General features: G+C 39.1%; 1 protein-coding gene across 8 annotated transcripts in view; it reads right to left on the bottom strand.

Annotated features, from left to right (window-relative positions):
• Positions 1 to 22,472, bottom strand: part of cfap54 (cilia and flagella associated protein 54) — a 156,291-nt gene that overhangs the window by 71,565 nt on the left and 62,254 nt on the right. For 7 of the 8 annotated variants that reach the window (XM_062982835.1, XM_062982828.1, XM_008110880.3 and 4 more), the window contains exons 29-38: positions 21,345 to 21,444; positions 19,356 to 19,439; positions 18,299 to 18,425; positions 15,730 to 15,817; positions 15,315 to 15,409; positions 11,303 to 11,533; positions 6,782 to 6,924; positions 3,643 to 3,840; positions 2,607 to 2,761; positions 518 to 745 (exon numbers count right to left, since the gene is read on the bottom strand). In XM_062982835.1, coding sequence (XP_062838905.1) covers positions 518 to 745; positions 2,607 to 2,761; positions 3,643 to 3,840; positions 6,782 to 6,924; positions 11,303 to 11,533; positions 15,315 to 15,409; positions 15,730 to 15,817; positions 18,299 to 18,425; positions 19,356 to 19,439; positions 21,345 to 21,444 — 1,449 coding nt within the window. The remainder of the gene's footprint in view (positions 1 to 517; positions 746 to 2,606; positions 2,762 to 3,642; positions 3,841 to 6,781; positions 6,925 to 11,302; positions 11,534 to 15,314; positions 15,410 to 15,729; positions 15,818 to 18,298; positions 18,426 to 19,355; positions 19,440 to 21,344; positions 21,445 to 22,472) is intronic. The other variant, XM_062982834.1, reaches the window with a different exon arrangement.

Below are 22,472 nucleotides of genomic sequence, written 5' to 3'. Positions count from 1 at the left end.
AACTTAGCAAGCAGGTTAGTGACAAAAGACAATTCATTCCCCTAGCCCAAGTTTGCACAACCTGCAGCCTTCCAGGTGTTTGGAATTTCCAGGAGCCCTAACCAACTTGCTCAATGGAATTCTGAAAGCTGAAGTTCAAAACACCTGAAGAGCCACAGGTTATGCAGGCCAGTTCTACCCTGTTCTCAGTCCTCATAGCTTATTCCAGCCTCAAACTGAAAATGTTGCGCAAAACAAATTATCAAATCAAGTTGCAGATACAAATGAACTCTTACTCTACCACTGGAAGGCTGTTATGTTTGGTCATGATGTTAACTAGGGTTCCCAATTTACTACATGTTTCATACAAAATCTACTGATGTACAGTATATCAAGAACATTTCTTTCTGTCGCACTAGTAAACCATTTCTCTTGATGTGCATAATTACCCTTTGAGAATACAATTTTGTTAACCTTCTCTTGATTGTAAATTATACCTTAAAATATTACAATATGCATAAATTCGTGTTTAAATTACCTTCACAGAATTACTGACTTGGAGATCAACAATCATGTCAATGAGGGCATCTGATGCCATATAATATGATAGCCAGATGGTTTTATGGAAAAGCTCCTTAGTAAAAGGAAATGCTGCATGGAAAGATGGTGAATGTTTAATGATGGATAGTACTTCCTGAGTGTAGTTCCAAAGATCCTGGCATGCATTCTGGAGCAATGTCCAATGGCCCCCACGATGAGCAAGAACCTGCATTATAATGTACAAAATAAAGATCTGAAAATAGGGAGATAGATGGTTCTCATACCTTTAATATTAAAATACAAAGAATTGTGTTTAGCTCTTAAACTGTTTGCTCGTAATTATGTATTCATGCAATAGTCCCACAAAACTCCACTTTCGCTACCCATTACCCCATACCCCACCACACTACAGCTCCCCCACCCCAAGCTCTCCAAAATCCTCCTGTTTGGTACAATTTTTGGAGGATTTTCTATCAAAAACAAAGAAGCAAAACTGACATCAAACACACTTTCAGAACCCCCTGCTCCCAGTACTTTCATGTTCAGCTATGTATCCTCTAATGTAGTAAGCAGAAGTGGCATTGGGTTGTTGTATGTCTTTTGGGCTATGTGGCCATGTCAGGACTGGCCCGAGGAAATTTCCAGGGGTACGCAAAAATTTTTGCGTGCCTCCCCCGCTGCGCCGTGGGAGGCGTGGCCAGACCTGGTCCCGCCTCCCATGCCGCACACCCTGATCTCGCTCCCCACAGCGCGGGTGGTGCGGGAGGCAGGGCCAGGGCGCGTGGGGCGGGAGGCGGGGACAGCTCTGGCCCCGCCTCCCGCCCTGCATGCCCTGTCCCAGCCAGGCTACGGCGGGAGTCCTTCCAGGCCGTGGCCTGGAAGGACTCCCGCCGCAGCGGGTGCACGCCACGGGAGGCAGGGCCGGCCATGTTAAAGGCAGCAACGTGTTAAAGCGCTGAGCTGCTGAACTTCTGGACCGAAAGGCTGCAGGTTTGAATTGGGGGAGCGCAGAGAGCCCCCACTGTTACCCCAGCTTCTGCCAACCCAGAAGTTTAAAAACATGCAAATGTGAGTGCATCAATAGGTACCACTCCGGCGGGAAGGTAACGGCGTTCCATGCAGTTATCCCACATGACCTTGGAGGAGTCTACGGACAACGCCGGCTCTTCAGCTTACAAATAGACATAAGCACCAACCCCCAAAGTAGGACACGACTGAACTTCATGTCAGGGCAAAACTTTTACCCTTTACCTTAACTACCACCAATTCCTCAATACTTTATTTCCCATACCATCATATTTCGCCACAGCAACGCGTGGCCGGGCACAGCTAGTGTATATATATCAGACATGGGAAATAATTTTGATCAATATAAACAGTATTTCAGTGGAAGACGCCAGGGGCCATCCAGTCTAAAGCACCACCAACAGATGGCCATCTAGGCTTTGTAATTATTATTAATAATAATAATAATAATAATAATAATAATAATAGGAGCGACCCCAGGGGACATCCAGTCCAATCCCCTTTTGCCATGCAGAAAAAGCACGGTAAAGGACCCCCCCCCAACAGATGGCCATCTAGCCTTCATAATAATAATAACAATGATAATGATAATAACAACAACAGAAACCCATCCAGGGGCCATCCAGTTCAACTCCCTTCTGCCATGCAGGAAAAGCACATTCAAAGGACCCCCTGAGCGGGGGGAGGGAAATAGGGTTTTGGAAACAAGCAAGGCGAGGAGGAAAGGATCTGAATGGCAAAGGATGAAAGGAAAAAGAGGCTTTTGGGGACAAGGAAGGCAGATGGAGGGGAAGGAGCAGGAAAAAGGAGAGAAAGCTTGGAGGGGGGAAGGGGAGGGGGGAGGAAGGAAGAGCGTAGCTCCAAGGGCTCTGCAGAGCACACTGAGAATCGCTGGCCTAGAGGCCTAGAAAATACCTAGATCATTTTCTATGGGCGCAGGTAAATGAAATTGTGAATATGGATTTTGTGATTTCAGGGTCTTAGTATATGAAACCAATACTGATTTTCTCTATGAAAAATTGATAGAAAAATATAAACATAATAATTAACGAAGGTAATACCACAGCTCTTCTAAAATGAAGAAAAATTTTAGCGAAGTGGTCCATCATAGCAGAGTAGCAGAGAAATCTTTCACGTTCCTTGTAGCTAACAGCTCTTTGACCTGATCGAGGACGAGGAGAATCTCTTACAGAATGATCAGAAGAAGGATCTGTGTCTAAAACCAAAATAGGGTATCAGCGTCTTGAATGGAGTTATGCAAGACTTTATAAATTATAGTAATTTTATCCAAATGTATTACCAAGAAACATAATTATTACCAAATCTGTTTCTAGCAAAACAATAATTGCTTATAGTGAGAAATAACCTTTACATTCTATATTTATGCTGGTACTAAGTTATAGATACTATTGTATCTGAGAAATACATCACAGGTAAATATCACATATGATTCAGTTTGAACTGATTAATGAACATATTGATGAGTAAACTCAAGAATGAATACTGGGAGTTTAATCGGTATCAACTGACTCAATAAACCACAGGTTAGGGTGGGGGAAATACTCCATTAGAAGCTGTGTCTGGTAGTACTGAGAATTAGATGTCAGTACTTCTGACAAATTGATTCAATCAGTCAAATAAAATTAATGCTTGCCAGGAGAACAAGCAAAATATTTCAGGAAGAACAGGCCAGATACTATGTGGAAACACTCACTTCCCGCTTCCTTCTATATAACCTTTAGAGCTATTCCAGTGCTTAAATTGAAACCTTATCATCAAGGAAAGTCTATCAATTTCATCTTTTCCCATATCTTTTTACTCTTCAGGTCAAGTTTTTTTTTATTTATATGTATGTACCCTGCCATGCTCTTTTGCTCATTGATAACTACTGCAGTTTTAGTATCTTGCCTCCTACAGACAGCATAACCACTTGCCCAACTCCCACAGGTACTCTACCATTCATAAAACCTTTTTTCCACCAAAGAGCTAGCTGCACAGATGGTTGTTTGAGGAAGCCATCACTGGATTAAAAAGAACCCTTCTCACCCAGATTTACTCCTCGCCTATGAGCCATTTGACCAATATATAGTAACGCACCTTTATCTGGGACTGAAGGTGAATGCTGGGTCAGATCACTAGGATCCATCAAGGCATCAGTTTCAGGAGTAAGATGATTACTTAGATCAATTAGGCTTGAGCTGGAAACAGTGGTGGAGGAAGCACTCTGCAATATACAGGAAGATGCAGACAAGGAAGGAACAGAGTCCAACGCAGGGGAAGAAGAGCCAAGTGTGTCTGAGCAAAGAACAGCAAGGAAGTCTTGACTTTTAGAAACTGTTAGGTGCAGAATATTTGGGGCAAGTATTTTCATGATCTCAGAATTATTTAAGTGCATCTAGCATATCAGAAACACAGATGAAAAGTCAAGTTGAAGGAACCCTGAAAGGTTCTAGTATTCCTCAAAACTTTCTCTATAGTTGGATGGTTGAAGACAATACACTGGCCACAAACTGAACAATGGATTTTGTATTCCCTAGTGCAGTCACCTGGCAAGTCCAACAATGCAAGAGGTACAAAGAGGTTAATTTCTGTATGGTGTAACAGATCAAAAGATATGGAAGAAATAGTATGTCTTACAATGTGTAATAGAACCTCTGGAACCAGGTTTCTCTTTTGCTATAATAGCAGCCCTGTGGAATGCTACAGGATAAAAGGGAACTGCTATGTGAATATTGGTACAAATATGAAAATGATCAATCAAGATTATATCACAACACTTGCAAATTCCTTTCAAAGCAAGGTCTTGAAATGGTTGAATTGTTTCAAAATATATCTTCAAGATTTGCTGAATAGTAATTGCATACATTTATATAAATACGGCAGAAACAATAAATAAACTATTAAAATATTGATATAACTGTATTCTTTGGAATAAATTACAAACTTCTTTGGCCTGGAATTCATCAGCTACTTTGTCAAACTACTGCTGAATATGGCTGGTCCATGTTAAACCTATGTTATGCCCTCAATTTCCCAACAGCAAATAATATGATGTCACAATCACCTAACTTCAAACAGGAAAACTCTTAAAAGCGTAGCAAACCAAGGCCCTTCATTATGTTAGTTTTAGCCATATGGTCATTTCGGAAACTGGTTTTCTTCGTAATAATAGAAAAATAAAATGCAGATGAGATTCAAATAATCTGACAAATATTAGTAAATGAATACACAAGAACTGAGAAAAAGTGAGAGATTATATGCATGGATAACAAAATAAACATTTGAGAAAAAGTGAAACATTCTTCACAAATCATGTGTATTAAGCAGGAGATTACATCATAGCAAATTACTGAATATCACGGTGCAGAAAATATGTCGAATAGACAGAGGAAACTGCAAAATAAAATTCAGGCTAGAGGGGGAAAAGATGCATGCCCCAAAGCTTGTAAATAATATATAGATTTCCCCCTACAAATACATTAATTTAATATATGAATTTTCCCCTCATATGTTTGCAAGCCTCTGCAAGTTCTATAAAGATATAATTCTCTATATAGAGAGCAATGTCTAGATAGATAGATATTAATATAGATATAGGCCTTTTAAATATGCAAGCACACACACACACACAGATGTCTAAATAGATGTAAACATAGATAAATGGAACTTGCAAATATTGCAAGAGGAAAATGCACAGAGGATTTGCAAACTTTTCAGGGGGGAAATGCAAATGTGAAATTAGTATATATAATTATAGAGCTATATCTAGCTCTGCATTGATTATATAGGCATTGAATGTTTGCCTGTTACTATGTTGGAAGCCAGCCTGAGTCCCCATGGGGAGATAGATAGAGCAGGATACAAAGGAAGTTGTTGTTGTTATTGTTGATGATAATGATAATGATGATGATTATTATAAAGTTATTGTTGATACCATATTGTTTTTGTTGACCCTACTTATGCACTTACAGAGTTAGCTTACTGTTTTTCTTTGAAATACGGTAAATATTCAAAAAACATTTACCCCACTTATGCCTCAGTTAATGTAATTTTATTGGTATCTATTTTTTTTAAAAAAATTACCAGTAGCTGCTGCATTTCCCACCCTCGGCTTATACTCGAGTCAATAAGTTTTCCCAGTTTTTTGTGGTAAAATTAGCTGCCTCGGCTTATATTCGGGTCGGCTTATACTCGAGTATATACGGTAAGTCTAAATACTCCAAACTAAACAAATAATTCATCAAAGAAACAAACTTCTTAAATGAATCATGGGAGAGCTTTCTATAGGTATGTTAATAAAATGGACCTTTTAGTTTGATGTACTAGGATTATTTGCATTTTGATTAAGACTCATTTAATATATGTATAGTTTGTGTGTATTAAAAAAGAATATTTTGTATACTGCAAGACATCAAAATTTCTTTTCTAGATCATTTCTAAATGGAAAGTCATATGCAGGATAGACACAAGTTAAAAACAAGACTCTCAGGCAAAATCATAACAAATATTGAGGTGGAAGGATTTTATAGAAATTGAATAAAAAATTCCTTAACAATTAGGCAAGACAGGATCAAGAACACAGAACCCATCAGAGTCCTGGAAGCAAGATGCATAGACTGGGGTTAAAACAGAAAACTGACTAATAAATTAAAATGCTAAGCAGATCTTGATCAAGAAATCCAGAAAAAGATGCAGATGAGGTACACAAGGCAGATTGGCCAACAAGACATCAAAACAGAAGGGATGCAGGCTTCAATTCATGCATTTAAGAAGGAAGGGATATAAAGTAAAAATAAAGCACTGGATAAGATGACTAAAATAGTCAGTTTGTTTTGAGGAATTCATGCTGAACTACATTCCATCTTCCCAAACCCTGATGTCGTCTCAAATATCTTAGTAAACGATGATGGTTTGTTGCATGAGATAGTAATAAAAAAAATCTGTGAATATTGTAAAATACCAGGCATGGGTGCATAACAATGCAGAATACATTATACTATGCAACCAGTCCAAATATCATTCAGTCAATCGTTGATTTAAAATCATTCTACAAGTCAACATAAAAAACAGAACAGGAAAAATCAATTTAGCAATAAGACCAAATTTAGCATCAATAAAACCCCAGAGGGAGCAAAATCCACAACCTCTGGTAGGCTGCAACACGATCTATGTTTAATTTATTTTTATAAGCAAATTGATAAAGCAAGATCACAACTACACCGTAAATTACATTTACCAGTTTTTCTTCTTATTTTTCCTGATGCTGATCTTTTAAAAAATGGAGGAACAAAAGATTTCATTTCTTCTTCTGTTGTTGCTGTCACAACAATAGTTCCTGACTTGTCTAATGATAATATTTCAGGGTCAAGATCATCATAACTGAAAAATAAAACACCAAATTAGAAAAGCATCAAAAAGTGTAAGATATTCATCTTGCCATTTTAGTATTATCATCATCATCATCATCATCAATAATAATAATAATAATACTTTTATTTGTTACCCAGCAACAAACAGAAAAATCACAAAACTATTAAAATGCACATATCAAAATACAACACCAATAAAATGCAGGTTTAAATCCACTAGGTAAGCCTGCTAGCAAATAGAGGGAGAAAACATGGAGGCAGTGACAGACATTGTATTTCTAGGCGCAAAGATTACTGCAGAAGCAGACTGCAGCCAGGAAATCAGAAGACATTTACTTCTTGGGAGGAGAGCCATGACCAACCTCGATAAAATAGTGAAGAGTAGAGATATCACACTGGTAACAAAGGTCCGCATAGTTAAAGCAATGGTATTCCCCGTAATAACCTATGGATATGAGAGCTGGACCATAAGGAAGGCTGAGTGAAGGAAGATGCACACATGTTGGAAGAAAATTCTGAAAGTGCCTTGGATCTCAAGAAGATCCAACTAGTCCATACTCCGGGAAATAATGCCTCATTGCTCACTGGAGGGAAGGATATTAGAGGCAAATCTGAAGTACTATGACCACATAATGAGAAGACAGGAAAGCTTGGAAAAGAGAATGATGCTGGGGGAAATGGAAGGAAAAAAGACAAGGGCAAGATGGATGAATGGTATCCTTGAAGTGACTGGCTTGACACTGAAAGAGCTGGGGGTGGCAACGGCCGACAGGGAGCTCTTGGCGTGGGCTGGTCCATGAGATCACGAAGAGTCAAAAGTGACTAAACAAAAAAAAACAACAACAAATACCTGCTGGAAGAGATAGGACTTTAGTTGTATCTTGAATTTTGACAGCTAATTTCACTGGCAGATCTCTTCTGGTAGATCATTCAACTGTTTCGAGACAGCCAATGAAAAGGTCCTTCGTGACAGAATGACCAGTCTGGTTCTGGCTGGCTGGCTGGAGTAGAAGCCACGCCAGGGACCTAAGTGTCCGGGGCAGATTATACAAGAGAAGGCAATCTTCTAGATAACCTAAACCCAAGCCATGTAGGGCTTTAAAGATCAAAACCAATACTTTGTTGTTTTGTGTATGTGTGTATGTATCTGTAGGCAATCACTCGTGGCTGAGTATAATTGTAGAAGACGCCTATGCATGAATTTGTTTCATTCATCATCTGGACCCTACTCAATTTGTCAACTTTTGGCCAGTTTCCAATCTCCCCTTTTGGGGCAAAGTTCTGGAACGTGTGGTAGCCTCGCAACTCCAGATGTTCTTGGAAGACACAGATTGTCTATATCCAACACAGCGTGGCTTTAGGCCAGGACATGGAACTGAAACCGCCTTTGTATATGATCTACACCAGGAACTAGACGGGAGAGTGTCCCTGCTGGTTCTGCTGGACTTCTCAGAGGCCTTCGATACTATAGACTATGGTATCCTTCTGGGATGCCTGGCAGGAATGGATCTTGGAAGTATTGCTCTGCAGTGGCTCAGGTCCTTCCTGGAGGACCGTTCCCAGATGTTGTTGCAGGACACCTGCTTAGCCCCACAGCCATTGTCTCGTGGGGTCCCACAGGGGTCATTACTGTCTCCCATGTTGTATAATATCTACATGAAGCCATTGAGAGAGATCATCTGGAGTTCTGGAGTTTGATGCCATCTGTATGCAGATGACGTTCAACTCTATCACTCCTTTCCACCTGCTACTAAGGAGGCTGTTCAGGCCCTGAACCAGTGCTTGGCAGCTGTGATAGTCTGGACAAAGGCGAATAAATTGAAATTGAATCTAGACAAGACAAAAGTACTCCTGGTCAGTCGCAAGGCCTAACAGAGTATAGGGCTATAGCATGTGTTGGACTGGGTTACACATGTTCTACATGAGATTGCCTTTGAAGACTGTTCGGAAGCTTTCAAATGGTCCAATGGGCAGCAGCCAGATTGCTCACCAGAGCAGCATACAGGGACCATACAACCTCCCTGTTACGTCAGCTCCACTGGCTACCAGTCTGCTACCAAGCACAATTCAAAGTGCTGGCTGTAGCCTATAAACGGTTCTGGCCCAGCTTACCTGTCTGAACAGATCTCCCCCTATGAACCATCTCGGAGTTTAAGATCATCTGGGGAGGCCCTGCTCTTGGTTCCAGCTCCTTCGCAGGCATTATTAGGGGGAGCGAGAGACAGGGCCTTCTCAGTGGTGGCCCCTCAGCTGTGGAACTCCCTCCCCAGGCATATTAGATCAGCCCCCTCCCTCCTGACCTTCCGTAAGAGAGTGAAAACGTGGTTTTATGACCAAGCCTTTGGAAAACTTGTGCAATAGATAGATATGAAATTACGTACAATGTCTATTGAAAAAGTCCGGATTATAATTGTGGATAGCATGTGTCATATCCCAGCCACCTTTGGTTTCTGAACCTGATTCAGAAATGAACTTTGACCAGGATGAAGCTTATTCTGACCTTTTGCCTAGTCCGCAGAGCTCCTTTCAGTGACAGCTGCCGGCTGTTGATAGTTCAGATGCTTCCTTAATTGGGAAAGATACTGGAGATGTTACTCCCGTGGCTGAACCAGATGTCCAGAGTTCTCCAGAGAACGTGCCCTTCAACGGAAGGGAGTTTCTACATCGCCAGAGATCAGAAAAACAAGGGCTTCAAAGGAGTAACCGCTTGGCATCGCGAGGGGATTGTGGATAAGAAAATTTCCTTGGGAACCCTTGGGGAGTTTGGTTTCCCTTCGTTGGGATCTGACCTTCGTTCCATAAAAGTGTCTTGCACTGAAAACACTTTGCGGTGTCAATGTAGCAAATACCTAAGAACAGTTCACCGACTCTAGCTCCCGGTGTTTACACAGCCAAGTTTCCTGTTCCTGGCAGCTAAGCCAAGCCATGACTCCCGAGTAGAACCGGAGTAAATCCTCTTTCTTGCCTTATTCCTGAATCAAGTTTGATCTTTGCTTCGTCTCGTTTCTGCCTTGATATCGACAACCTCCTAGTGACCTTGTTATTCAGCCTTGTTTCCTTGTTGTTCCCCACTCAAACTTTCCAACAGTTTGAGCGTGTTTCGGTTTTTGGACTTTGGACAATTATACTGGACATTTCTCGTCATCTTTTTGGACTTATTCATACCTTTTTTCAAAGGACTATTTCCCACTCATCCTTTCCACTTATGCATTCCTGAAATTATATTTACTTTAATAAAGATATTATATGATTATTGGTCTCTGTCTAGTTTCCAGTGCTCACGCTGCCTTGGGGTGCAACAGCATGGTTAATAGTGAAGGTATTGTTTTAAATGATTTAATGTATTTTATAATTATATTTTAAAATGTTTATTTTAATTGTACATTGTTTTAAGGCATCAGATAGTTGCCTATGTGTAAAGCCACCTTGAGTCCTCTCCAGGGTTAAAAAAGATGGGGCATGTTAGAATAAATAAATAAATGTTTGGAGATTGATGCACAGCAACCCACAAACAATCTTTGCAAAAAGAGGTTCTAATCCAATGGTATGGATATCATTACAACTGGTGACCTCCCATCTTTTGCAGCTTTCGCCCATCTTCACAGCCGTTATACCATGTACCATGTTATCATTCGCCTGCTCTATTGTTGAAGTCTTTGGATCGTTCTTCATCTGGTTCCTCTCTATAACCGTGGGTAACCCCGCTGGGTATACATTACTCACAACAGCATTGGTCATAGCTTCATTGGAATGCACAAGCCTGCTCACGACAAAGTGACAATCTGGTGATATTACAAATCATGCTTAAGAGACTGTTGGGAGACTTAACAATAGAATATTAAATTGAGGACAATTGAGATTTAATACAGAATACCTTATCCAGAAGATTTTGAGGTAATATAGGTTACAAATATCATTTATAAGTAGAAATAGGATCATTATTCCAGCTGGGAAAATGAAGGAGGGGTCAAAACTAGAGATTTGCAGCATGATAAATGATCTCACTTCAAAATGACCTCGTCCAGTTCAAATTATATATCAGTATCAATGAGTAAATTAAAAAACTTGTCCTGAGCAAGATTTTTTTTGTTGTTTTTTTAAATCTACAGAATTGAATTACAGGTATCAATTAATTTCTTTTGTTCCTCTCAGAGCTTCTCTAGTTCACAATCATATTTTTTAAAGGAGACAAGACAAAGTAGTATATTATTAAAAAGCACACCAGGAAGCAACAATAGTAGAAGATAAGCAACTTCTTTGAGGTTTGTATCCTTTTAAGCTATAACTGAAAAACAGAAGGATGGGGAATAAAACAGAAAATTTTTGAAACTGCTGGAACATGGTGAAATGTGTACCATTAAGAACTAATAACAATATCATATTTTTACCTGTTCATATTCTGTAAGGTATGAACTTCAATATTATAGAATTCCTCCAGCCGTTTTTTAAATGAATTGAAGTGACTAATTCCCAGGTAAATATTCATCTGAGATCGCCATGGCATTTCTTCAGCATATAACCAACGTACCCTTCTTCGTCTTAAGAAGACATTACAACGTAAATTCAGCTTTTGAATCAGCATTTGTAAAGCTAACTTTTTTGCTTCCTCCCTTTCTTTCCTAAATAAAATCAGAGTAAGACTATTTAGACATTTTTTTAAAAAAACACATTGTTTTAATTAGATGAATGGAATGTGATTAGGAAGGAAATAATTCTGAAACTGCAATGATTACAACAATTGTCCCCTCACTGAGGGTGGGGGTGAAGGGGTTACATAAATAAGCTTTCCTACTATATTTGTGTTCTTTTAAAAAGCATTAAAAGCTTATGATAAAGCATGTATAAAAAATTAAAAACAGAAGAATAAAATCAATATAGAGAACATGTGACTGGTGACAACTGAGCAACTTTTATTTTGAGACCTAGCTACAGTAGTCTCTCTAAAGCGTTATATTAGAACATGTGGTGAGTCTTGCAGCATATGTTCAAAGAAGAAACTGTCAGAACTGAGGAAAACTGCTCAAACGAGTATCAGAAAATCATGTCAGATTATATACAGAATTATGCATGGCTGGTTGTTCATTTTTCAGATCTATACCCACATTGTGGAGCCCCTGATGGCACAGTAGGTAAAACCGTTGAGCTGCTGAACTTTATGACCGAAAGGTCGGCAGTTTGAATCCGGGGACCGGAGTCAGCTCCCGCTGTTAGCCCCAGCTTCTGCCTAACCTAGCAGTTAGAAAACATGCAAATGTGAATAGATCAATAGGTACCGCTCCAGCAGGAAGGTAACAGCACTCCATGCAGTCATGCCGACCACATGACCTTGGAGACATCTTCGTACAACACCAACTCTTCGGCTTAGAAATGGAGATGAGCACCAACCGCCAGAGTAGGACACGACTAGACTTAATGTCAGGGGAAAACCTTTACCTTTAGAATCATAGAATCAAAGAATCGTAGAGTTGAAGAGACCTCACGGGCCATCCAGTCCAACCCCCTGCCAAGTAGCAGGAAATCACATTCAAAGCACCTCCGACAGCCATCCAGCCTCTGCTTAAAAGCCTCCAAAGAAGGAGCCTCCACCACTGTCTGGGGGAGAGAGTTCCACTGCCGAACAGCTCTCACAATGAGGAAGTTCTTCCTAATGTTCAGGTGGAATCTCCTTTCCTGTAGCAATTGTTCCGCATCCTAGTCTGCAGGGCAGCAAACAAGCCTGCTCCCTCCTCCCTATACTTCCTCTCACATATTTGTACATGGATATCATGTCTCCTCTCAGCCTTCTCTTCTGCAGGCTAAACATGCCTAGCTCTCTAAGCCGCTCCTCATAGGGCTTGTTCTCCAGACCCTTAATCATTTTAGTCGCCCTCCTCTGGACGCTTTCCAGCTTGTCAACATCTCCTTTCAACTGCGGTGCCCAGAATTGGACACAGTATTCCAGGTGTAGTCTGACCAAGGCAGAATAGAAGGGTAGCATGACTTCCCTGGATCTAGACGCTATACCCCTGTTTATGCAGGTCAAAATCCCATTGGCTTTTTTTTGCCGCCGCATCATATTGTTGGCTCATGTTTAACTTGTTGTTCACGAGGACTCCAAGATTTTTTTCACACGTACTGCTATCGAGCCAGGCGCCTCCCATTTACCTAGCCCATATTCAGTAACATAACTGTTAAGAAGTTTCTGACAATTTCTTATAATATGATATTTTCCAATTTATTTTGTGCAATGCAATTTTGATATGTTACAGAAATCTCATCTGTTTTCTGTGTGATTTGCCTTTGTTGGTTTTTAATAGCATGTCAAGTGTTTTAGGATGTATAATTTATTAAATTTTCATTTTAGAACCTTTTTAATTATGTTGTAAGATACCTTGCAGAAAGGTGGGCTATAATCAAATAAATAATTTTTTTAGGAAGGCAATGAATACATCCCAACAAGGAAAGAGTGACAAGAAGAAAAGCAGCATGCAACTTTAAAAATTCAATAAAAGACACACATACAGTAAACATGCAGATCTCTCTGTGAATATTTCTGAGCCATAGCCATTATGAAAAGGCTAGTATTGCTTTAAAGATATGTGAACAAAGTAGGGAGGAACAGCTTCATAGTTACTCCAAGTCCCTCTGTTCCCCATCATTATTTCAATAGAATACTACTGAAAGAAAATATAACTCCCCACGCGTATTTTGAATAAAAGGTGATTTATATCAGATCAGAACAGTGTCATTTTGAAGATTTTTTACAAATTTGGAACTGTGAGTTCTAGGATTCATCTACATGAGCCAACTATTGCAGGGGTGGGGATGAATGGCTTCTATGGCATTCACACGATGCGTGGAGCAAATTAACTCTACATATCGGGTAAGGCGCCTTAATATGGTCTTGTCCCACTAAAGGCAGGGAATGCCCCAGAGCTTTCCTGCATTTTGGGGGCAGTGTAAACAGTTGAGCCAGTTATCATTTGAAACTGGCTGCTATAGTTTACACAATCATTTTGGTTCCACCAGCTCCACAACCTGGGGACAGCTAATGGCACATACCATCACTATCAAAGCAGTTGCCATGAAGCACAAAATTGCTCCTAGTCATTTCCTGCTGCTATTGTTAATGCTTGCCAAAGCACTGAATCTAGTTCAGCACCACTGAACACTGTGGACTCTTTCCTGCCACCGCACAGATCCTAGCCATGCAGATATTCTCCCATCACTGTAATGACACAAAGGCTAACAATGCTGACTCCACACACCCCTCTTTCCAGGACTGATTTGGAGTACTCCACTATGCATCGGCTCCAGGGTAAGTGGCCTGGGGAAAATGCTTTTATAGATTAATGCATATATACTTTTTCTTCCTGGGTTGTGAGGTCTTCTCTCCCTCTCCTTTCCCTTTTCAAAAAAATTCATTTGGTTAAGAGTGAGGGAGGCTTTGGAAAAGAAAACACACTGTTAAGGGAGGAGAAGATGAGAGAGAAATATATCATATATTGCAAACAATGGCCTCCAGGCTCCGCTGCCCGGCTTGATCTTGACTCCATTATAAGCCAAAGGGGGCTTTTTCAGCTCAAATAAAGGGCTTGTCAGTATATATGACAAATATGTACTGAGGCTCTCAGGAAAAATTATAATAGAAACAGAAAGCATTATGAAGAAAAAATTAATAGAAATCCAGTGATTATATTATTTTTATACAATACACATGACTGTTAACGGAAGCAAGGCTATTAATAGCAAAAAAAATGGAAAGGGGTAGAAATTAAGACAGAACAATGGTACAAGGAAATATGTAAATTAGCAATAAATGACAAATTAACATATTATTTAAAAGTTTAAAAAGACCTAAGGAAAAATAACGATTTTGAAAGCAAATGAAAAAAAATATTGAAGAAAAGAAGATGGGAAGCAACCCTCACTAGAAGAAATGAAGTTCTAGTGGGACCACGAAGAAAAGAAGGACTCCAGAGATGAGAAGCACAATGGCAGAAATTAGAAGAAATAAACATATGAATAATAGTTTGCATTTTTCAATGAAAAGGAATGGAAATGTATTAAAATTAATTTTTAACAAAGTGGACTTCAGGGTAGTCTTTGAGATATTTAAATTCCCCATAAGTAGATACATGGCATACTACAGAGGTGCAGATGGTCGATAAGGACTGGATTCAGTTGAATCCCCAGTCAAAAGTAGAATAGAATCCAATCTGTTGTAAATTGTTTGGAGTTTTTCAATTTTCTACTTAATCTGAAACAGTTCTCCAATCAGTACTCAGAGCTAAAACACAGTTATTTAACATCTTTTTTTTCTAATCTTATTAATAAAACGAGTCACAAAATCAGAACTAAAACATCTACAATTGAAATCCATTTAAATTTTAATTACAAATCATAAAAAGGTTGAATTACCTTTGTGCATCAGATGACTTGAACATACATGGGTGGTTTTTCTGTTTTTTCTTAGGAGTGTTTGGCTTTTTCCCAAAGGTTGGTGACCCTGTCATCTGCATAAAAATAATATAGGGCATGTCATAATTAAAATTTGTTAAATCTCTAACTGCACTGCATTAATATGGACCTATTAAATAAAATTTTACTATAAAAAAGTTTTGCATATTTACTTTTTAAAAAAATCCTCTACACAAAACAGCATCAGTGTGTTTCTCATAATGTGTCCAGCAGGAATTCTACAGTGGATGGTGAATACGACACATTTTCTGTGTAGTAAGATATCACTGAAATTGTACTTTTAATCTATAATCATTGCATTTTATGCATCTTGATATATTCCAAAACCTATGCAATGAAATAATATAGATCCTACCTTATTAAAGTCTGGTGCTGATTGGTTTTTTTCATGACGTTTTCCTTTTCTCCTTCCTCGCTTAGCACCAAGAAAAGCTTTATTGCGTCTATTAAACAAGAACAGTGAAAATTACTATCTGTAAGAAAATTAATAACCATAACATCAATTAGAAATTACAGGGGAAATATGCCTTAACCACTATGAAACAAATATATTTGACCAGTGATGTGGGCTTTCTGGGAAAAGTACAAATGTTTCAAGAAATTTTATCTTAGTTAAGGTGCTGTGTTTAAATATTATACTCCAACACATTCAAAACTTACATGCACATTATTTTACTAGAATCTTTAGTAAAATAAGTAGAGTAAGGATGCAAGAAATATCGCATGTCAAAGGCTGATAGAAGTCAAACAGTTGAACAATTTGTTTTACAAGCAAAAGTGACTTTGCCACAGATACAGAGAACAAGGAAGAAAGGACATAGAAGACAAACAAGCAAAGACCACAACTGGATCAAATTCCCAACCTTTCTAGAAACTTTCTAAAAACTTTTGGCTGTTGGATCAGTAAGGAGTTAAAATCTGGACCTTTTGTGATTTTATTAAATTCTTTATTTACTGTTTTCCTGTGTGCATCAACTCTTTTCCTAGTATGATCAGGGCAGCTCCTTAAAACAGCTTGCAGGGACAGAACAATACCAGTATGTCACCATTAAAATGTGGCAGAGGTGTCCACTTACACAGACAAGCTCCCACTTCCGCAAACAGCTATAGTTCCCACTGAGAAGAAGACACCAATGGCCCTCCCTCCACTGACATGCAGGTTATAGCGAGAGCCCAAACCCTGCCAGTGCCCTCCACAAGCACCATTCTGCCCACCACCCAAGTGAAGGCTTTCATACAGGGACAATTTCATCCTAGATGTTCTTTTTTTCCTCCAGAATGGACATTCCAGGGTTCCTTAATTTGCATGACTCCACCCATTGCCTCTACCTTAACCCTTTTCTACCCTTTCCTATAACAGGGAGAAAACAGAGAAATTGATCAGCAACTGAACAAGAGGAACTACAGGAAAGGAGATTCAACCTGAACATTAGAGAGAACTTTCTAACTGTGAGAGCTGTTCGGCACTGGAACTCTCTGCCCCCGAGTGTGGTGGAGGCTCCTTCTTTGGAGGCTTTTAAGCAGAGGCTGGATGGCCATCTGTCGGGAGAGCTTTGAATGTGATTTTCCTGCTTCTTGGCAGAGGGTGGGACTGGATGGCCCATGAGGTCTCTTCCAACTCTATGACTCTATGATTTGATGAAGAGGTTTGGGGAGAATTCACCATGATTTACAGGAATTGTACTTGACCTACATCCAGAAAGCACCTACATCCACCCAATGATGGATCTGGACCAAAGTTGCCACGGATAATGGGACTTGCAGTACCTTCATTGATTCTGTGATCCTTACTGAAAATAAACTGGTACCAGACATGGCATAGAGAAGTCCCATGACCAACTGAACATACTGCAGGGGCTAATGGGAATAGACCTTAATTTTGGGATTTATAGTTCACCTACATCTAGAGAAACTGTGACCCCCACCAACAATGGACCAGCACCAAACTTGGCACAGAGAAATGCCATGACCAACTGAACATATTGCAGGGGCTTAGGTAAATGGACGTTGATTTTGAGAGTTGTAATTTACCTGCATCCAGAAAGCACTGAACCCAGCTGACATCAGATCTGGAGCAAATTTGGCACACAGACCCAACATGGCCAACTGTGCATGCAGGCCTGGTTTGGGGGTGACTAACCTCGGATCTGGATGTTGTAGTTCATCCAGAGAGCCCTGAAACCAGCAGACAGCTGATCTGGACCAAACTTGACACACAGACCCAACATGGCCAACTGCAAATACTGGAAGAGTTTGGGGGTGATTGCCCCGGGAACCTGGGAGTTGTAGTTCACCTTTATCCAGACAGTACTAAACCCAGCCAAATGTCGGATCTGGACCAAATTAAGTAATATTAGCTAACATCCCAAAACAAACAATGCCTTCTTCTAATAACCCAGGCACCGCCAGGTCCCCAAGCTAGTACTTAATAAAAATGACTATCCTTGAAAAAAAGTCCTTAAACTACTTAGTTTCATTTCAAGTTGAGAAAAACCTGATTCAGCGCAAATAGTTCTATTTCACTAAAAGATGGATGTGACTCTTTGGACACTGAATTGTATCACATTTTATCTCAGCTACTTGTATCTGTGGCTAATGTGAGAAGCAAGAGATTTTGCAAAATACAAACTATTTCAGCAGTGCATCCATTCATTAGTTTATTCCATCAGGTTTTGTCAATGCTTATGTCCTTACACATTCGTATTTTATATTTACCCCATCTAACATGATTGATTGCAATACAGCAGTGTAGACAACTGTGCACTAGGGATAGATATATAGATACAGATATATTGAAAAATTTCCACCCCACATTTCTAGTTTTGGTACTAGTGGAGAAACTACTAATTTCCAAACTCTAGCCTGCAAAGTCTACAGGATATGTTCAGTAACATGTCCAAGCTGAAATAAGTGAAGTCACATACTTTTTAAGATAGTCTTGTATTTCATCAGCCCACTCAATTATTCGTAAGTATTTTTCTTCATGCAGTGCTTTGCACAAAAGCTTAACAAAATATTCGAGGAAGCGAGGGTTTTTCTTGAATTTCATTACTGTGTAAATAATATAACATAATTAACAGCAAACTACAATTTCTTATATCTTTTATAGTATTTATAAATAATAATAACCCCAGTAACATCTCCATGACCTGATTCCATAAAGAAAACTTAATTATATTACATAAGGAAAAACTGACTTCAAAAAAAAGATTAAAAAATGTTAAGTGATGACCTGTACCAACCACAAAAACACACTGACATTTAACAGGACAGTATAGAGAGCAAAGTCAGGCTATTTATATATATATTTTAAAAAGACAAAGAAAAATAATTGTTTCAAAACAATTTCAAACAATACAATTATAATATGTTTGTGCTGACAACTATACAGATATAGAAACGGGTTTTGTTTTTTCAGAATTAAATTTGACAGGTGTTTCAGACTGTCAGTGATAGGTAAAGGTAAAGGTTTTCCTCTGACGTTAAGTCCAGTCATGTCTGACTCTGGGGGTTGGTGCTCATCTCCATTTCTAAGCCAAAGAGCCGGCGTTGTCCATAGACACCTCCAAGGTCATGTGGCTGGCATGACTGCATGGAGCATCAGTGATAGTCAACTCTATAGAAACTGAGCCAGGCGAATGCAAGACTTTTAACTAGTAGCTCCCATCCACAATTCTATTTGAACAGACATTTGTTTTTGGATAGGGATAGGTAAAATATGACTCTCCAGATGCTGTTGGACAGCATCTCCCAGCATTCCTGACAATGGGCTGTATGATCATTCTGACGAGAACTGCAATAACACTTTACCCTTCCCTGTTTTAGGATAAGAAAATAAACAAACTAGAATATTTTCTTTTTAGATTTTTCAGAAAGCTACATGAAATTGATGCAATATTCATTACACGTTTAATATCTCACTGCAAATATTAAACATAAAATAAAATCAACTGACTAAAAGTAAGTTTTCAAAATTATTACCTTCCTTTAAAGCAAACTTTGTTTGCCAATTTGCAACTACAGGATACAAGAACAAAGCATCTTCTTCTCCTGTCATCTCCTGCCCTAAATGAAAGAGACGAAGGAAAATCCAGCATGATAAAAAGTATTATAGAAGAATTCAAGATAAAGGACACATTGCAATGAAAATTAAACATTTTTAAGTTCAAGCCATTTCAGTAATAGAGAATTATAATTATATATATGAATTTCCACTACAAGTACTGCCCAGAACAACTAGCATTAAAATATAAATCCAATTCAAATTAAGATTAAATTATAAAAGCAAACCAACCTGCCATTTTTTGTTTGCCTTTGATTCACACTGATGGCCACATTAATAAAATGCATTATGAAAACAGGTGTCGGAAGAAGTGAGAATACAGTTCAGACAGTTACAACACCAGCCTTATCCATGTGGTGTTCAACCAGTAATGTTTGTAAAGGATAGACAGCTGGGGTTATATGGTCTCTCAACAGAAAACCAGCAGAGAATACCTCTAAAGGATGCTGCAGAACAGTCATTTTTTATGTTTCCTAAGGCAAAAGGAGGGGGGGGGGAATAAAAACTTTCTTCCCTACAAAATACCCCCAAGCAGCTCGTAGGGAAAATAGGGGCATTTTCATAACACATGGGGGGCAGGGCAGGGCAGGGCAGGTCATTTTAGGCCTGGAGCAGTTTTTTTTTAAAGTACAAGAACTGAAACATCTTCACACACCATCTCCTAATACAAAACCAAAAAATGGCTAAAATGCCCCCATACACCTTAGTGGGCATTCAAGAACAAAAAAAATGGTTTTTTTCTTTATTGCTGGAAGTGCAGCCCTTCAAGGTCTTGGTAAAGGAGACTAAGGCCATCCCCTATCCTTGGAGTGATCACGCAACCCTCTTGTACAGTAATCGTCAACCCTTGCATGGATAAAAATGTGCTACTTTGCAGTAGAAGAAAAAAGTATGTATCATTTAACCACTCCGCAAATCCCTTTGTAGAACCTGGGCATTCCTTCCCTCAGCTCTCCATGGCTCATTGTAACACATGGATAAATCTGGGATGAAAGTAATCAAAGTTATTTTTTTAGGTAACCAGCACTCCCCAAACATCAGCAAAGAGTAGAACAGTATCAAAAGCACTGGAAGTATTTTACAATACTACCAGAATTACAATATCCTAGCCTTCTCTCAGATTCCATTCTTTAAGAATGATCTGCAACACAGCACATCATCTGAGAACTGATGCTATAGCACATGGGCATTTTATGCAGGAAAGAAATGATTGCAGGAGGAGTGGAGCTTTTCTGTTGTGCTATCAGTAAAAGCACTTCAGTGGATTCCAACTAAGAGTGCATCTAAACTGAATAAATTAATGCAATTTGACATCACTTTAATTTCCACAGTTGAATGCAATGGAATCACAGGGGTTGCAGTTTTGCAAGGTCTTCAGACTTCTCTGGCAGAGCGCTGGTGCAGAATCAAACTACAAAGTGTTTCAAAAGCATGAACCAGATTTAAAATCGCTATAACTATATATCCCCGAACAGCCCATGAATGAAAATGTTACCACTTGAAAGGGTGGACACAGGGTTTCAAATAATTATCATGAGGTGCTTCTTCCAATGCAAAAACCTTTTAGAGATGGAGTGGCTCTCGGGAGAGGGGGGGGCAGGGTGTGCAGGTAGGCAGGCAAGCAAGCAAACGGGGGTGAGTGGGTGAGTGAGGGATGAGCAAGCGGTGGACAAGCAGTGAGTGGAACAGGCAAATGGGCAAACAAGCAGGGCGCAAACAGATGAGCAAGCAGGAGCGGGATGGCGAGTGGGGGAGCAGATGATGGCATGCGTGCCAGGAGAGGGTGCTGCGTTTCCCTTCTTATACGTGTGCCATAGGTTTGCCACCACTGCCTTAGACTATGATCAATGTATAATGCCTTTTCATCACATCATGAGATTAGAAAAGATTTAAAAATCAAATACTACCTGGTTTAATCAGTCTGAGCAAGTTGGATTCCAGAGCTTCTAAGTTCTCGTTTACTTTCTCAGCAGCAGCTATTTGTGCTTTAAGCCTTTTGGTAGGAAGCTGCAAGAATAACCCAATTAATTATTCTTATTCTAATTTACCTAGTATTTGTTTAAGTTGATTCAACTACAGATACCACATTAACTGTGGTTAATCAAATTTCATATATGTAGAGGCTATTTTTAATGTATTTCCATTTATTTTACTTGTATACTGTTCTGAGATTTTTTGATATAGGGTAAGGTAACATTACCTTAATTAACAAATGCTCTAATAGTTATTGTTTAAAAATAAATAACATTTCCTATCCTTAAAAATTCAAGGATAGCCAGTATGGTGTAATGTTTGGTGAGTTCAGCTATGACTTCAGGAGACCAGGACTGAAATCTTCACTCACCTACAAAAACCCAATGAGTGATGTTGGGCAAATCACACTTTCTCTGTTTCAGAAGAAGGCAATGGCAATGAGCAATCATGCCATGAAAACCTTGTGACAGGGTCATCCTATGGACACCTGAAGTCAAACACCATTTGTAGGAACACTACAATAATAACTTTAAGATATCAACTAATGATCAGTTTAGATACTACTAACAGTCTCATCCTGAATCTCTCTTTGTGTTCAAAAATAGGCCTTTTCAGGTCAGTAACTACAATGTGCTTCCACTGATTCAGTTTTGTTCAGATTTACACTATGAACCTACCATGCTCATCAGACATTACCAACCATCCATAGTGGCCTAAGAATAGTTTTAATAAATGTTTTGATTTAGCTTCTTACCTCATGTGGTTAAATCATGTGAGTTAAAACATGACAGATGGACTGTTAGAATGTGGTCACCTTAATGGTTTCCAGCTTTTCCAAACATTTTTAATCTCCTCTTACAAAGTACTGATTAGATACTAGTACACAGTATCAATGGCCTAAATATACTAGACATGAATTCTTTCAATCTTGGATGCTAAGCAGAATCAGTACTGGTTAATACTTTGATGCTGTAGGCTATATTTCAGAAGAAGGATCTATATCCCATGTCTGCATATCTCTTGCCTAAAAAAACCTATAAAACTCATGGAATTGTCATAGG

Source organism: Anolis carolinensis, chromosome 5 (assembly GCF_035594765.1).
Source record: "Anolis carolinensis isolate JA03-04 chromosome 5, rAnoCar3.1.pri, whole genome shotgun sequence".
Lineage (NCBI taxonomy): Eukaryota > Metazoa > Chordata > Lepidosauria > Squamata > Dactyloidae > Anolis > Anolis carolinensis.
The sequence above is the reverse complement of the archived record's forward strand: the minus strand, read 5'-3'. Positions and strand labels throughout refer to the sequence as shown.